Raw genomic sequence first — 18,050 nt, forward strand, 5'->3', positions numbered from 1 at the left:
GAATAAATAGATCTGTAGGGCAATGATAGCTAGGGAGACAGATATAAAGGGAATTCATACACAATGCATATGAAGAACATATGAAGAGAAGGCGTGGCGGCGCACACCTTCAAGCCCTGCACTCAGGAGGCAGGGCAGGAGGATCTCTTTGCGTTTGAGGCCTGTTTGGTCTGCATAGTGCATTCCAGGCTAGCCATCTAGACTGGGTTAGACTCACTCTCAAATAAACAAAAACAACAATAGCAAACCATATAAAGACCATTTAGGTCTATGCATAATGGATATATACTCTCTAATAGCGTATTCATAATGGCTATTGTAAACATACATGCAGTCAATCTCGCATTTCTACACGGGTTCAACCAACCACAGATGGAACATGTTTAGAAAAATACTTCAACTGAAAAGCATAGTTTTTTCTTTGTAAATAAATATAAAAATCATTTGCAGTGTCTCCATTCTACTAGGCACTAGAAGCTACCTAGAGTCTAAGGGGGATGTGACCAGGTCCTGTGCAAACCCTACCTAGGGTTTCCTGTAGCCCAGGCTAGTCTGACTTTTAGTTCCTGGCTTTCCTGCCTCCATCTTCCAAGTGCTGGGGTTGCAGGTATGCACTGCCACAACTTGTTTATGCGAAGAGGATGGAACTCAAGGCCTGGACATGCCAGACGGGCACTCTACTAACTGAGCCACGTGCCAAGTTCACATACTTGAGTATGTGTGGATTTTTATAAGCAAAGGGTAGTTGAAAAGCAATTTACCATGGCTACTGAGGGACGGCTGCACACAGGGCACACATATAAAGTATAGAAAATACAACTGGAATTTTATCTACTGACAGGGTAGGAATATGTCAATCCTAGTTTCCCTGCAGTGAAGACATGTCGTTCAAGACCAAGTTGTTTCAAGCACTTTCCCTCAGCCCATCACCACTATCTTTGGATCTAAGACTCACCCTGGACCACCAGCTCCACATCTCTGTGCTGAGAGCCTGCTGCATTGGTGGCCACACAACTATATCTCCCAGCATCTTCTTGCAGGGCCCGGTCAAGGTGGAGGCTGCTGTCAGCACGGATAGTATGCCGGTTGCCTGGCGGGATCTGGTGGGGGCAGAGAGGCAGGAGCTTAGATGAAGGGGTCAGCGCTTAGGTGGGTAGGAGCCACCTCCAGGAGCTTCTCTGTCCTCCAGGCCATGGGGGGGTGTCTCTGGACCAAGAGGCCAGGGACCAGAGCTGGTAAAAGAGCCTGGTGGGGTGCAAATGTGGCTTTCCAGTCCTCATCCTTCTCTGAGACTCACCATCTCCTGAGACCAACAGGGTAAGGAGGGGGGACCCTTGCCAATCCTTGTCCCACCTCTCCCTCAGCCAGGTGGGCAAGCAGGTAAACGGGCCAGGGCCACCAAAATTAACTCTCCTGTGAGAGTTAGCAAGAAGAATATGGAGTTGGGACAGAGATCTGAGGCTATGGGGCAGTGGCAGCCTTCTTGTGTCACCGACGCCCCAGAGAGAGACGACATGAGGTACAAGCAGAGACTGCAGACACACAGATACGCAGAGAGCTTATGTGACTTCTGGGGGCTTCTCTGGGGATCCACTTTGGCAGAGGATTGAGAGAGTTCTGGGGTGGCAGGCCATCATGGTGAGATGTCCAGCTGCTAGAACAGGGGTTTCTAGGCAGTGCTTTCCACTTGGAATGTGCAGAGGCCCACCTCTTCCTGTACACGGCAGACTATCCTCAAGGAATCTGCTGTATTTAACTGCACAGGCTGTAGAGGATGTGGTGGGGCTAGATTGCCTAGGTGGAGCCCATACACCTCTAAGACACACTCGTGCGGCACTGGTATGCAGAGCCACACCTGCTCAGAGCCCAGCAGGGGAAGGAAGGGAAGAAGGAGAGAGGGGGAGAGAGAAAGAGAGAGGAAGGGAGGGAAGAAGGAGAGAGGGAGGGAGGGGGGAGGGGAGCCCATGACAATGTTTACTGTACAGGGCTAGCAGGGCAGAGAGGTCAGTACTATGCCTTTTGGTCTCAAGTTCATGTTAACAGTGGAAACCTTTAACGCCACTCTGCAGCATGGGTTATAAACTGGCCTCCACACTGAGAACCCTAGAAAGTTTTTAAACCAAAGATAACAGTGGTATGAGTCAGTTTCTGATTTCACTGGTGAAGCTGAGGCCAGGACAAACAACACACTCCCAACGAGACTCTGAAGCACATCTGTGCTAGAAAGAAACCATCTCAAGATGGGGGATCAAAGGCACGAGAAATGATACTCTGTGTGAGGCTTAAAATGGGGCTGACAAACGCGTCAAGTGTCAGAGGTGGACTATTTTAGGCCACATGATTTCTGTCTCAGTTGCCCAATTTAATCCAAACAATCCTAATTGTGAGGGGATGTGTTTCAATAAAACTTTATTTAGAACAAACAGAATGGGCTCAAGCCTCTCAAGTTTTGAAATATGGGTCTCAGGGTTCAAACCCAGCTTGGCCACCTACTAGCTATTTGATTTAAAGCATTTGGTTTAACTTCTCTAAGCCTCAGTTTCCCTATCTGTAGAATGGGGGAAATGGCTAGGTATGAGGGCTGCAGAGGATGAAAACCAGGAGCGGTTTTTGTGCCGCTTGCTTTGCCATTAGCTCAGCATGGGGAAGAGAAGGGTAAGCAAAGGCGACTGGAAAGGCATTCCAGAGGCAGGAACAGCGTGGCCAGTGTACGGACATGTGATTATCTGGCTTGATGGGAAATCGAGATAGGAAATAGTTAGGATAGGTGGGAGATGAGGCGGGAGATGAGATGAGGAGGCAGGGTGGGAGAGGCTTAGATGCGCTTGAGCCTGCAGCAGGTGGCCCCGGCAGGAACCACAGTGTCGCTGGGGCTGTTCCTGCTGCCTGGTGGCTGGGTCAGGCCAGGAGCGAGCATGGGGGACAGAAAGCAGAAGCAAGCACTGCTGTCTTCCCGAGGCATGCCGCCTGTCCAGCAGCTGGTGCTTCAGATGAACAGGTGCTGAGAAGCATCCCTGGGGACACAGGCTTCAAGAGTAATGCCCCAGGGAAGACAGAAAAGGCACAGGGGGCAGGGTGATGGCATAGACAGCCCTGTGCCATGGTGTGGGGTAATGGCCCCTGCATGTGCTGCTATGAACTGAACCACACAGGGCGCAGGCTCTTCCTTTCCAGTAAACATCACAGCATGATGGCTTAGCCACTCTACACTCTCTCCTCAGACCCTCCCCTACACCCTCTCTCCTCAGACCCTCCCCTGCACCCTCTCTCCTCAGACCCTCCCCTGCACCTTCTCTCTTCAGACCCTCCCCTACACCCTCTCTCCTCAGACCCTCCCCTGCACCCTCTCTCCTCAGACCCTCCCCTGCACCCTCTCTTTTCAGACCCTCCCCTGCACCCTCTCTCCTCAGACCCCCACACTGGCCAGTGAGCAGGGAGATGGCAGGACCACAGATTCAGTAATTTAAGAGACAGGTGCTTGTGGGACAAACTAAGACAGAGAAGGAGGAGGAAGGGAATATTCCAAAATGGTGTAGTTGCGAGGCCAGGGCTGAGGTGTGTTTGTGACAGTCCCCTCTTTGTCCTCTACCCATAGCTACCAGGACAGCCTAGAACTCACAGGCCTGCCAGCCTTCAACCAGTGTCTCTCAGGGAGGGGCCTCCCTGCGAGGATGACACAGGTCAGGGACACGGGCTGTCCCTCCAGGACACGTACGACAGAAGCACTGCTGGCGATCTGTGGGGGAGCTGTGGGAAAATGAGAACTGCCAGTCACACAGGTCTGAGGGACACAGGCCAACCTCATGGGCTTCCTCAAGAGGCCCATGACTACATCAAGACTAGAGAGCCTAGTGTTGGGTGTTCCCTAGGATCCCGCCCAAGGGGCCCAAATATGGGATCCAAGGAGAGCCCTGGAGCACCTGCAGCCTGCCGGGAACACCTGCCTCCCGCTTCCCTCAGTTTCCAGATTCACCCACAGACCATGTCCAGTGACCACCAGCCGGGCCTCAGCCTGGGCCTTCCCGAACACATTGCGAGCTTCACATACATACGGGGCTTGGTCTTCCAGGGAGACTCCTGAGGAGAGAAGTGAAACTGGCTGTTGGGAACCCACAGACTCTAACAGTGCAAGTACACAGCCAGGCCCTGCACACATGCAAGGGAGGACCAGGGTATCTGAGGAGATGAAGGAGGGTGTTGCTGGACCTCACCTTGCTCATCTGTGAAATGGGGCAGGGATGGATATGAGGCTGAGCTGCTCACGTGTGCTACCCACGTTCTGGCCTGCTCTTGAGAAAGCCTTTAATATCGTCAGGATGGTGACCCATCTCATAAAGGAATGACTTGACCAGAGCCACCAGCCCATATGAGCCAGCATCAACCTGCCCATGGCTGCTTAAATGAGAAAGGGCTTCCCTTGTGTCTAAATACTCGGTCCCCAGTCAGTAGAACTTTTTAGGAAGGATTAGGAGGCGTGGCCTTGTTGGAGGAGGTGTGTGGCTAACTTGTACCATCCCCAGTGTGCCTCTCTCTGTTTCCTATTTGTGGACCAGGATGTGAGCTCTCAGCTCCTCCAGCACCATGCCTGCCTGTGTGCTGCCATGCTCCCTGCCATGATGGTGATAGACTTACCTCTGGAACCGTAAGTCACAAACCAAGCCTTCCTTCTCTAAGTCACCTTGTCATGATGCTATGTCACACCAATTGAAAAGTAACTAATGCAGCAGGTACTGGGACCAGGGTCTCACCCTCCTCAACCCTGTCTCCTAGGCCAGGCCACCCCAGCTCCCTTCTCTTACTTTCAAAGACCAAGACTCCTGAATCCCGTTGTCCAGTTCTGCTCCCCCTCCCAGGCTCCAGGGCCTGGCCATCTCCACGCCGCCAGGTGACAGTTGGGGGTGGGCGGCCTGTGGCCCGGCAGGTGAGGAAGACACTCTTGCCCAGCTCCACAGTGGTGTCCTGGGGAGGATCTGTCAGCCTGGGCGCATCTGTAGGAAATGATCAGTCTGTGGGGAGCCTCGGTGAGCTGGGACCCAGGGAACTGTCCATTTGCTTTGTCTTGTCTCTAGGGGCTCTGTCCACGCTCACCCTATGAAGCTGAAGGCACTCTTGACCACAGCTCGATGGCCAACCTGAGGCTATCTGGGTCTACCTCTATAGAGTTTCAGATATGAAGCAAAGCAAGCCAGTTTTGGAGGGCTAGTGGCTATAGATGTATTTTGCATTGTCTTACAGGAGCCTCAGGGCTGGCTGGGAGCTTAGATAGCCATGCAGGGGGAAACATTTGCATTCCCTGCTGCAGTGTGTCCTTAGGAGCCTACCACCTGTGAGGAAGGCCACAGGATCCTTTGTGGCTGAGGCTGATGGAGATGCAGCCAATGAGGGGATCAGGGTTCACACAGGGGCTGGGCACAGTGAGCCCCACTGCCTCCCAGACTCCCCGATTTACCTTACGTCCTCCTGAACCCTAGGCGGGTAGAGAGGTTTTGTGTTAGCCTCTGACACACTTACCCTGAAGCCCATACCCACCATTTCCATGGCCCTGCCTCTTGTAAGCCACCCTAAAGTGTTGCCCTCAACTCGTATTTTCTCTGTGTTGTTCCTGTTCTTATACCAGGAACTATTTGGAATATGAAAATCCCCATCACACATGACCCTGTATCTGTTGGTCAAGAGCAGGTTGCCAGCTGGTGAATGTGTGTTTACAAGTACCGAGGCCCACAGGCACACTCAAGGGTGAGCCTGCCAAGCAAGCCACACAACCTGAACAGAGTACGGAGAGCAGAGATTTTCCTAACCCTTGTTCCAGGTATCCCAGACACCCCAGACTTCATTCTCCCAGGAAGCTGGTGGAGCTCTGGCTGTTCCTGTAAGTAAGTACATTGCTGCCTTTGTAGGGAGGGGAAGGAGAATGAGGCCATCTCCCCCAGAACAGAAACTCCAGCTCCTGTCCCCCAGGAGACCAAGATCTGGGCTCAATGTGGACAGCCCTCCTCTTCCCACCCCTCCTCCGTCCCCTGCAGTCCTGGCACTCTCCTGGTCCATGGGTCTGTGTCTCTAAGCCATCCACCCAGGAGGTCCCCTGGCTGTCATTAACAGGGCCATGGGAAAGCGGCCTCTTCTTTCGTCTTACATCCCTCCAGAAACTGCCAGCCGTGTTCAGATAACATTGAACTTCTTTCCTGGCCTCCAGATTAGGAAAGTTAAAGGGAGCCGCTGACACAGCTTGGAAAATCACAAGACAAGAGACTGTGTGTGAGCCAGCTTCACATGGAGCCCTTCTTGACAGGGTCTGTGGCCACAGAAGTACAGAACCTAACTCAGGGCCCTGATCTTCAGAGATGGAAAACAACACCCCACCCCATGATATAGCCCCTGGCCTGAGTCCCCTGAAACCTGCTCTGCAGTGCTCACCATGGTGGGGACCAACCACAGCCTCCTTCAAGCAGGCCTCCAGTGTGGAGCCACCCACCTCCCACTCAGCTCTGCTTTCCACTCCTGACTTCCTATTTTGCTCCAGACCTGTTGAGGGATCGCTCACTCCCCCGCCCAGCTCCCTAACATGAGGGCAAGGGCTACAGTGGACACCCTCTAAGCAACTGCCAGGAGGAAATGCTTTCACAAACTCCAGAAACACTTCCTGAAGTTCAACAGGTGGTGTCACAAATTCCCTAGTCACACGTGAGGAAACAAGAGTTGAGAGATTAAGGAAGCCACCCAAGGTCCCTGGCCGAGCTGGCCTCAGAGCCCAGGTCTGGCAGATGCCGGGACTCAGGCTCTTCCCTACCCCCTGGCACCTGCTAGGTGCTGCTTAAGGACTCCGCAGCGGCTGTCTGAGCAGCAGCTACCTCTTCTGCTTTCTTGCAGGAGTCAGTCACGGAGATGCTCTGCCATAGGCCCCACACAGAAAACTGCCACTGGATAGCTCGGGTGCCCATACCTTCCTTCCTTAACCAGAACTCCCTAATTAAGGTGAGACCCCAGAACCCAGTGATGTGTTACAACAGAAGGCTCCCTACCTCCCTATCTTTCCTATCTCTCATTGGACAAATGGTGGCTGAGGCAAATGTGGGGGGTCAAGATGGGGCCACGTGCTCAGCCAGGGCCTTTCCCAGGGCCTGGTCAGTGTGCTTAGTGTTCTCTGTCTTCAGGCCTTGCCATCACACTGACTCCCATGACCCTCTGTGAGAGCCCAGGCCGGGACCCTGTGTTGACTCCGTCTCTGCTTATTTTCCCTGGGAGTGGCTCTCTCTACTATGGACTTGAACCTGTGCTGGAGCAGAGGGTGTCAGATGTGAGGCAGGCAAGTTCAGAGAATAGTGAGGTAACCCGGGACCCCGCTTAGTTTGGCTGTGCACACCCTCCTTTCTAATAATGTACTTGGGAGGCTGGGGAAGTGGCTCAACAATTAAGGGCGCTGGCTGCTCTTCTAAAAGACACAGGTTCAATTCCCACACCTGTATGGCAGCTTACAATTATCTGTTAACTCCACTTCCAGGGCCTCTGATCCCCTACGTGGGTACCAGGCATATACATGGCACTCACACATACATGCAGGCAAAAATACCATGTACATGTAAAACAAAATAAGTATAGATATATTTTAAATGATGCACATGGCAGCCTAGCTCCCTTACCTGCATGTACCAGGCACAACCTCCTCTCCAAACCAAGCATCTTCTACAGCAGGCCATGTGTGTACTCCTCTCTGGACAATGGATTAAGTGTCCCCTCCCCTCGCAACCATCATCAACAGATTCTATCCAAACACAGCTGTGTCTGGATATGGAGTGGTAGAGGTTCAGTTCAGCCTGGACTGGTTCTGTGTACATGTTCAGTAAAGCAATGCCCTCCGGTAAACTTTTAAGAATTCACCATCTTAGGCCTCTGCCTAATTGGACCAACGTATGACTAAAATCAGATGCATTGTGGGAAGGGCATGTGCAGTAGAAAAATGCCAATCAAAACAGAACAACATTCACTCTCTTAGTAGCCAAGTTTCTTTTCTTGAATCCCACAAAAGGAAGGCTCAAATGATCATGGGGCCCTTGTGTGCCCTCACTTTAACTCTCTCTCTTGCAGGGTATCCCAATCTTTCCTATTGCTTTGCTGTTAATAAAGTTGCCTTAATGTTTCTGCAAATCTATGTGAACTTGTAGTTCAATTCCTTGAAGAAGAAGAAGCCAAGAACCTGGAGATATCTACAACCTTGACCTGACTAGTAGCAACAAAAACTGAAGATCCATCTTCAGCTACATGGTGAGTCTGAGATCAGGCTGGACCACACGAGATCTAAGCTCAAACATAAAACAACGGTGTGGATAGCTTAGCTCAGGCACAGAATGTGGGGGATGGGGTGCTGTCACAGTAGATGTTTAGAAACTCACTCACATCTAGAGCTCTTGTCATCCCGCTAGCTCTGGACACAGGGGACAGCCACCCCAGTGTGTCGATTCAGTTGTCCATGAGAGCATGTGTCAAGCACATAGTCTCGATTTGGTGTGTCAAGGCTCCATAACTACAGTCATCCTACCACACAGAGGGGAGCGTGAGACTCTCAGGTGCAAGCCACTCAGCCAAACAAGGGGTCCACAACTCTCTTGATTGACAAGTGTCAGGCCCAGAAGGTGACTCAAAAGTGCTTTCCAGGGATGTGGCTCAGCAGTGGAGCACTTGTCTAGCACCAAGCTCTGGGTTCCTCCACTCAAGCCACAGAGAAGAAAAGTGTCAGGGTGCTTGCTGGCTACTCTACTACTGCAGGATCTGGCTGGAAAGACAGGCTGCCTCCCTTCCTGGGTCCTACATACTACAAGAAGCCTATTCCCAGAGCCATAGCAGGAAGTAGGCATAACACCCACCTGTTCCCATCGTCTGCCAGCTTGGCCAAGAAGGCTGGACCATGGCTGTTGCCCAGAGGGGCAGAAAATTTGCTTTCCCACTATCACTGCCAGGCTTGCTTGCCCAAGACTCACAGCTGCCTGCTATTCTTCACCCCTGCCCTGCCCTGGCCCCACGATGCCCATTGTATCCTCCCTCTGAGCTGGGGAGATGGCGCCAATGTTAACAGCACATTGTTCAAGGAACAGGGGACCTCAACCTGGGCCCCAAAGATATAAGGCTCTACCAAAAGGCAGTCAGATGTGGAGGCAAGGCCAATACTGACCACAGCAATGCCACAGATAGTCTTCTAGAACCTTCCAGCTAAGACAATGACCGTGTTTCATGTCGTGAGCCTCCCTTGACTCATGCACACACAACTCAGAGGCATTTGGTCAAGGAAGACCTTGGAGCTCAGAGACAAGAAGGATGTTGGTTACTGCCCAGTTCTGACACTGAACATCGGAGTCAAGGGATCAGAGTCAAAGTTAGCCTTCAACTCTGTCATGTCCAACTGTGTGGCCTTGGGCAAGTCATGTGCCTTCTTTGTGTCTCGTTTCCCCATCTGTAGAGGGATACTGATGACTCTCACCCCCAAGGACTGTGACGATTTTATGAGTGTACACCTAAGACATGCTCAGAACTGGCAAATACTGCAGACACAACTGTTCTTGTTTTATTATTGGACTAAGTTGGCTCTGTGCACTTTACCCCACTAAAGGCCAGACACAATGGTGACAGTCTAAGCATGAAGTCCTTTCTAAAACCTCTCACCGGCCTGTAGGACAAAGCCAGGGAGATCCCCAGGCTGGGGTGACCCATAGCAGGTGGTAGCTCACTTTGTCTCTGATTTCTGCCAGGCTTTCCTTGAGTGCCACACCAGTCTGGGATATAGAGGATTTTTTGTAAAAGTAAACCTCTTACTTCTTAAGCTACAGCCACAAAGCTTTGTTACTCAGCAAGAACTAACACCTGTCCCAGCCCCCTGTGCATCTCTATAGCTCTATGCTGGCATTCTATGCTACAGATATTAGCTTCCTCACTAAAGGCAGGAAAGGGGACTGGGTGGGGGTGGGGAGTGATGAGTGGGTAGGGCCAGGTGCACACTCACTTCCAACCACTAGCTGTATTTCAGCAGAGGCTTCGCCCAGCTCGCTTACAGCCTTGCATGTATAGAGGCCAGCGTCTCTCTCCTGAGCTTCAGGGATCCGCAGTGTCCCAGACCTGGAGCCTTCAGGAGCCAGAATCACTTCCAGACCTCCTAAACCAAAGATGAAAAAAAGTCTTGGTCCTTGGTTGCCTTGGAGTCAAGACCTCAGGCTTCCTGACCCAAGGCTCCTATGGATCACATAGGAGGTTTGCTGGAGGTGGTTTTCCTGAAGTCATGATTCCTGAGCCCAGTCTTAAGGCATGTCAGGGTCTGAGTCTCTCCTAAGCCCCTCTGTTGGCCAGGGCTGGGATTCACCCAGACTCTGACATGGCAAGTTCTTCCCAAGGTCTCCACAGCCAGGCCTCCTTGCTGTCTCACCATATGGAGGCCTTTTTTGGGTCACAGGTGGGTGGTGTTTGGTAGAAGACACCTCTCTCATGCCTGCCTCCCTGACTTCTCTCCTAGGCACCTGAGACCCATGTCCCGCCCCCATCTGACACTGATTAAATTACAAGTACATTGAGGTATCCGCTCAGCTTTGGACAGGGAGCGCTCGTACTGAGTAGACATCATATGACCTGCCTGTAGCCTTCCTCATTCTTCCTGTTCTCCCTCACTGCAACTGTTTCATTAAATACAACAACACACACACACACAAACACACTCAACACACATGCATGCACACATGCACACACACTCATGCACACTCAACATACATAAATGCACACACACACACACATGCATGCACACACACTCAGAGGCACACGCTTACATGCACACACACATGCACGCACACACTCACTCATGAGCATGCTTGCACATGTTGTGCACACAAGCATGCACTGCACCTGTCCCTATGAATGGCTCCGGGACCTCATGCCAATGGACTGCTAAGTACTTTATGTCTCTGGGGATCTACCTCCTCTTCACACTGTCCTCATGAATGCTCCCACCATGTCACAGCAGGTGTCAGAAGTCTCTTCCCTCCTAAGGCTGAAGAATATGTCACTCTAAGACCTTCTCTGGTGGGTGGGTCTGGGGCAGGGTGGGGAGACTTTGGCCAAAACATGCAGGGTCACCAGCCCTGAGCCAGGAATCTCAAAGCTCCTGTCTCCCACTAGCCAGAGAACCTAGACAAAATACTCTTGGCAGAACACAGGGCCCAGGCCACCAGCCTTCCTGTCTCCAGGCCTGATGAGACACCAGACAGGAGCTGCTGACTGGAACCAGATGTGAGGAACCTCTGAGGACTCTGGCTGACCTCCAGAAGTTGCCCATGGCAGGGAAGGGAAGCTGCCCCATCTACCAATTAAGCTCAGCTAGGTGTTAGCCCAGGCTTGCTCTAAACACACCCATACTTAATCCTCACATGACTTATTTCTAGATAAGGAAACTGAGGCTCAGGGTCCTCTTAGGGGAGAGAACAAGGACCCAGGTCTGACTGGATACTAGTTGGCAGCCTATAAGCTGCAGGGGTATAGTTGCTGGAACCAGTTGGCCTTCCTGTGACAACCCTCACCCCCTTCCCTGTTGGGAGTCCCTGCCTGCCAGTGATCTTTCAGAAAACTGTAGGTCCAGGGCTGTGGTGGACATTTCCTGGGCTTCTCCCCATTAAACTCACCTCGATACCAGATGACCCGGGGTGGGGGGACCCCAGACGCTGAACACAGTAGCACAGCCTCTTCCCCAATAGCTGTGAGAACCACAGAGTTGACAGCAGACACGGATGGTGGGTCTGTGTGGGCCAGAGGAGAAACCATGGGTTTCTCTGGTTACTCTGAGGCTAGACCTTCCATAGCTTCAGCAGGGAGAGATCTCTTTCCCTGCTCTACCCGGCCCACACCGCTGGCACCCATGTTTATTCCCCTGGCCCCACTCCCTGGAATACCAATCCCTTGCATGGGTATTGTGTGCCTCTCCACCAGAATGCCAACCTATGTCACATCAGGAACTATACCCACAGGGCCTGGAATACCACAGTGTCCTTGAGCGGAAGGAGGGAGGGAACAGCATGGCCTGAGATGCTATGGCCCAAGTACCTGTGTAGTAGAGGGTGACTGTTTCCTTGTCTGTGCCGACTTCATTAGTGGCCTCACAGCTGTAGTTCCCAGCATCCTCTGGGGCTACTCCCTGAATGATGAGTGTGCCTTGGGCATCCACATAGATTCTGGAGTCATGACAGAAAAACAGGTGACATATGGTGGCCCCATAGTCATCACTGATAACAAATTAATGTCACTAGCAAATGACATTCAGACACTGGCAAGTTTCTCTGGGACAGGTAGGCTAAGGAACTTGCTATTTTAATTCATGAGGCTCTTCTTTGAAACCTGAGTGCCTGACCACTCTGGTCATGCCATGCTCAGCTGAACCTGGTGGAAGCCAGGTACCCGTCACACTATTTTTGAGAAGATACAGGCTGAGATATCCTCTAAGCACTCTGTCTAGCTACTGCCAGGCCCAGAGCTCTTATCCCACCCACTCACCTGCTGTCCTCTGGCAAGGCGAGGCCCTCACGGCTCCAGGAGATATGGGGTGTGGGGTACCCAGAGGCTGAGCAGCTGACCCTCACCTCCACACCCTGGGAGAAGCGCTGGGACCTGGCGTTGATGCTGACTTGAGGGACCTCTGTGGATGAGAAGACCCCATCGGACCAGTGTGGTTCCCCACGGTGCCCCTGCCTGACTCTTGAGGAAACACAAGCCCCAGAGCCAGTCCCCAGGTGGTCTTCCTGGAGGTAGGGAGACTGGACACTGACCCTAGTGCCCTGGGTTGCTTTGATCTGGGCACCCCTGGGGGCTTTGAGCACTCAGCAGGTGCCAGGGCTAGAGACAGTTATATCTCTGTGACCTTGAGGTGAACCCCATCACCTGCCCTAAAACCAACCCCAAAATTAAGTTTGTTTAATTAGATACTCTCAGTCCAGTGAGGCTGAGGCCAAGCTGCCAGCCAAATCCCCTAAGAAGGCAAATATACTCGCTTCCATGCCACGAAAGACATAACTAATCAATCTCTGTCCTGTAGAGCCCAGGTAGGGTCTCTCAACACGCTCCCAGAACCAGTAGGAGTTCTGGCTCAGTAAAGAACACTTGAAGAGTTGCTGGGTTTTTATACTTGGTTGGATGGCATCCCAGGGAGGGCAGACTTGGGGAGACTAAAGCCACACCCAGTCCTGAAACTCCTACATGGATGAATTTCTCTCCACCATCATCTAGCCAGTGCCCCCCATTCTGCGTCAGGCACATCAGATCTCTCATACTGCCCCAGCCCTAGTACGAAGACCCTCCGATAGCGATCATCACTTAGCTAAGAGACCCTGCATCTCTAAAAGTTCCAAGGTTGAGCAAAGGGAAGGGCGTATGGTGTCCCCAGTGTTGTGTTGTGCTAGGGAACAACAAGAATGGGAGGCTCACCTCGCACCAGGAGCCAGGTAGATGCTCTTGTGACCCCATTTGGATTGCTGGCCACACACTGGTACTGCCCGCCATCACTGGGGATGACGTTGCTGACTTCCAGAGATAGGTCGTGCCGCTGGGTGATTCGGCCTGTTGTAGCTGGTAAGGCTCGCCAGTCCCGGACCCAGGTCAAGTTGTAAGGAGTTTCACCTAGGACTTGGCAGGACAGGATGGCGGTCTCCCCTGGGGACACGGTCACATTGGGGCCAGGGACCAGCTGTGGTGGAGGGTCTGCAGGGACAGTCATGTAGGAGAGATTGGAGAGCTGGGATGAGAACAGCTATCCCCTGTGACTCGGGACACGTCAGCCAGCAAAGCACTCAGTCTGCATGTGTTCTCCATTCGGAGATGCCTGGCCCCCCAGGGAGATTGTGTGTCACCCATCACATTCTCCCTAGGGTGCTATCAAACCCTGGAGCTCTCAACAGCATGGATGTGTTCCCAAGACAATGCACATTCAACAAGAACGATTCAGATCTTCACACACTCCCAGCCAAACATCTCAGCCAGGAGAGGGAGAAACTTGCTGGAAACATCTCTGTCCTACAACAGGGTAACCTTCAATGAGCAGCCTGAGACAGACCCAAGGCCACAAAGGAGATATTGCTAAGTGTACTCTTCCAGGAGCACAAGCCATCAAACTGACAAGATCAGAGGCCACCTGCCAGAAGAGCAGGACCAGCAGGCCACATGCACCTGCAGGAGACAAAAACATCCAAGCATGCATGGTGGCACTGGCCCATGACCCCCATGCTTGGGAAGCAGAGTCGGGATTGCTATGCATTTAAGACCAGCCTGGTCTTAAACTGGTCAGTTCCAGTATAGATACCTAGTGAGACTCTGTCTCAAATACAAAAATAAAGAGAAATACAATGCTATTGAAAATGCTTAGAAGTGACATTTAGGGACAAAAGGAGAAACTGGACTATAGATAAAATGAAGCAGTACTGAATATTCATACTCTGTGGGGTGTGTGTGTGTGTGTGTGTGTGTGTGTGTGTGTGTGTGTTTAAACGTTGACACTAGGTCTCCCTTTGTAACCCTGATGGACCTGGAACTCATGATATAGCCCAGACTGACCCCAAACTTACAGCAACCTTAATACCTCAGCGTCCTAGTGCTTGAATTACAGGTGTAGCCATTAACCAGGAACCTCAGTTTTGCATGGTGATCCATTGCAATGTCAAGGTAGTTATAACTTAGTTTAATGTAGTTCAACAGCAATGAGAAAAGGCCAGTGTGTACAGATATCAGCACATGGCATACCAGTTCTTGATCCCACCCCCTTCCTGCCCATCATTTATAAAAACGACTCTCCCCTGTGCTGAGGGGCACAGACCGACTTGCTGGCAGACAGTGGACTCAGGTTGATGAGGTCACCTCCTCAAAACATGTAGGCAAAGAAGTCCTCTGGGGAGCTAGGAAGATGGTTCCAAAGATAAAACGTACAAGCACTAGGACCCAGGTTTAGATTCTACCATTCACATAAAATCCAGGTGTCTCCACCCACATCTGTAACCCCAGTTCTAGGGGGTGGGGATGGGAGGATTCCTGGGGCTTGCCTCCTCCACTCCTTAGCCTAGTTAAAATTAGAAAGCTTTCCTATGTTCCATGAGAGAGCCTGTCTCAAAAACAAAACAGAGGGAACACCGGATGTCAACCTCTGGCCTGCAGGAAAGCTCACAGGAAAGTGGCCCTGCACACGCATGCATAGACCACACGCAGAAGGAGCTCATCCACATGCTAGATTGGTGGAATTGTGGGTGACTTTGATGTCTTGATTTATGTTTTCCCATCTTTCTGCCAGGGGTCTGTGTAACTTTTTATAAATGGATGTGGGATCACTACATTTCATTTCTTTTCTTCTCCACAAAATAATTTGAGTCTTTAACTTTAAAGACTGCATCTAAATCTCATTCTGAGACTGCCTGTGGCATCTCCAGTCTTCTAGAGCTCAGAGGTGACATCGTTGCAGGGATAGAGTAACCATACAAGGACGCCAGGCATGAGACTGATATTGAGTAGGATAGCTGCGTTCTGAGTGAGAGACTGTCCCCCAGTGACAGCAGCCTAGCGGTGCCCTAAGAATGGAGCGTAGCTTTGAGGAACCCTCAACAGGAGGGAGGAACAGAGCTGGCACACAGAGAGAAGGAAGTTGACCTGTGATGACAATCTGAGCACTGGCTCGGCCGGTCCCAGCTCTGCTGACGGCCACGCACTGGTACACGCCTTCCTCAGCCTTGGAGGCCCGCGGGATCTCCCAGCTGCTGTTTCCTGACTCTCTGCAAAAGCAGCAGGCAGTGTGGTCACTCTTACCCCAGCCAGGATTTCCCAGTCTCAGGGGCCTCAGCCCCCTAAACCCTGCACCAAAGGAAACCCCAAATCCTCACTGAGGCTCAGTAAGAAGAGCCAGGCAAATTCCACAGCAGGCTGCATGAGCTGAGTCCATGCCTTGACCTCTCTGAATTCCAGACTCCCACCCTAAGGGAAGGGTCTACAGGGTTCCTCTACTCCTGACCCCCACTACTGGGCCCATTCATAACCAGGATACTCACTCTCCTGATCCCCAACCAGGCTGATCAGGATGAAAAGCTGACCCCAAGTCTCTTCTGCTGCCTGCTCTTTGAGATTTTCCCAGGGCACTAGAGCCCAGGCCAGGGACAATTGCTGCCCAGCAGTCACTCACTGAAAGTACCGCTCCTCGCCCAGCCTCTCTCCATCTCGCTGCAGCTGCAGCTGGAAGGGGAGGGTGCTGTACACTGAACAGGACACCAGCAGGGGCTGCTGTAGGTAACCGTGGATCTTGGGAGCCATGCTGACCAGCGGCACACCTGCAGGTGAGCACAGGGCTTAGAGTACTTCCCTACCATGGAAGCCTCTCTGAGGTGCCTCAGTCACACAGAGCCCCTTAAGAATAAACAAGGGCCAGAGGCCAGCCTTAAGGCGGTGTGTGGTCACAGTCAATGGTCATTCAAGGCAGGCCACTTACCTTTCTGAACCTCAGTTTCTACTTCTGCAAAATGGGGGTGATCTCTCCAAGGTTTAGGGAATATCAGAGAAGGAATAGGAAGAATGCAAGAGCCAGAGGAAGCATGGGAAATGGTGTGTGATGCTGGCCTTCAGTACAGCACGACCATCGCACTCAGGTGCACAAGACCTGCCATAGGCTGGGTTTGTCCACATTCTGTCTGAATAGAGAAGGGTTCGCGGGTCCCATTCATCTGTAAGGACTTACAACAGTTAACAGTGGATGAGGAGGAGACATTTTCTTGGTGTGTAGACATTGGTAAAAGGTTCATGCTCATTGGTGTTCCTGTAAGCAATGCCAAGGAAATTCATCAGGTTGCTGAAAAAGGGTGTGAAACCAAAGAGGAAGTAGTTGGGGACGCTAGTGGTAGAGGGCAGGAAACAGAAATCGTGGGGTGAGCAAACTCATTCCTTATGTGTATGAAATGTCACAAAGAAACCCAGTAACACATAGTAATAATAATCACATGCTAAGAAAGCATTTTAAAAATTATCAAGCAAAGGTTAAACACTTATAAAACTAATTAGCTTCAGGAAAGACTCTCTTTGGTGTAATCAGTAAGATGCCATATACAGGGTGATAACGGCCCTGAGCCTGTGGTGTGAGCCTGTGGTGTGAGCCTGTGGTGTGATTAGGAGCTGGTAACAGCCTTCAGTGTAGGGTACTCCACAGCCTCACCAAGGCTTCCTAGGAAGCCAGTTAGGAGACAGATCTGCACTGGCCAGACTCCACCTGCCTGGGGGCAGCACTGATCAGATGCTGCCCACTGTGTGGGCGGGCTGTGCAGTGAGCTCTTCTTTGTCCAGGAGTGAAGTCCAGTCCACCTAGATTTGTCTGCAGGGAACCCTTTCTAATGTGGGGGTGGGGAGCACAGCGGGAAGCGACTACAAATATGAAGCTCACGGCATTTTTGAGATAAAGCAAAGAACTCGAGGAAACGCACAGCTTGTGGCGAGCCCTTCTGGAGCCCCTGTCTGACTCTGCTCCTCTCCTCACCTGACCCCTGTCCTGGGAGCAACAGCCTCTTTCCCTGTCTGAGCTGTTTTCAAGAAGCCTCTGAGAAAGTCCCCAGCAGGGTCAGCGGCAGCCCATGGTGCTGGCAAGCGCTCAGACCATACGGCTGTCTTCTTTGCATCCCAGCCAGAGGGGACAGGAGCCCAGTAAGATGCTCAAGGGGTGAGACAATGCACCAGACGGCCTCAGAGCCCAGGCTGGGGGCTGGGAGAGTGGTAAGTGATATCATGCCCTGGGCCGCCTGCCACATCCCCAGGGAGAGGGGTGTCAGACTTTCAGCCACGTCCTCAGCTGTGTGTACAGCTGCTGCTTGCCCCCACAATCTGGAGCCTCTCCCAGCCAGCTTGGTTACCCCTCTGCTGAGCAGAATGGGCCCAGGAACTCCAGAACCACCACACATCTTCAGCCCCGGAGCCAACCTGCTCTGAGGCAAATCCCAGCCTTCTCAGCTCTGAAAGTAGTGAGGAAAAAATACTGGGGCCCATCCCTCCCTGTGGCCATCCCTCCCTGTGGCCATCCCTCCCTG

At 52.0% G+C, this 18,050-nt stretch overlaps 1 protein-coding gene across 1 annotated transcript in view; it reads right to left on the reverse strand.

Moving 5' to 3' along the window:
* Hmcn2 (hemicentin 2) overlaps positions 1–18,050 on the reverse strand; it is a 155,063-nt gene that overhangs the window by 104,418 nt on the left and 32,595 nt on the right. The window contains exons 9-19 of the mRNA XM_028757187.1: positions 16,169–16,313; positions 15,643–15,764; positions 13,441–13,713; positions 12,514–12,655; positions 12,067–12,194; positions 11,649–11,762; positions 9,989–10,138; positions 4,800–4,988; positions 3,982–4,077; positions 3,620–3,747; positions 956–1,100 (exon numbers count right to left, since the gene is read on the reverse strand). Of these exons, the coding sequence (XP_028613020.1) occupies positions 956–1,100; positions 3,620–3,747; positions 3,982–4,077; positions 4,800–4,988; positions 9,989–10,138; positions 11,649–11,762; positions 12,067–12,194; positions 12,514–12,655; positions 13,441–13,713; positions 15,643–15,764; positions 16,169–16,313 (1,632 nt within the window). The remainder of the gene's footprint in view (positions 1–955; positions 1,101–3,619; positions 3,748–3,981; positions 4,078–4,799; positions 4,989–9,988; positions 10,139–11,648; positions 11,763–12,066; positions 12,195–12,513; positions 12,656–13,440; positions 13,714–15,642; positions 15,765–16,168; positions 16,314–18,050) is intronic.

This window comes from Grammomys surdaster, unplaced genomic scaffold, assembly GCF_004785775.1.
Source record: "Grammomys surdaster isolate TR1022 unplaced genomic scaffold, NIH_TR_1.0 126133, whole genome shotgun sequence".
NCBI lineage: Eukaryota > Metazoa > Chordata > Mammalia > Rodentia > Muridae > Grammomys > Grammomys surdaster.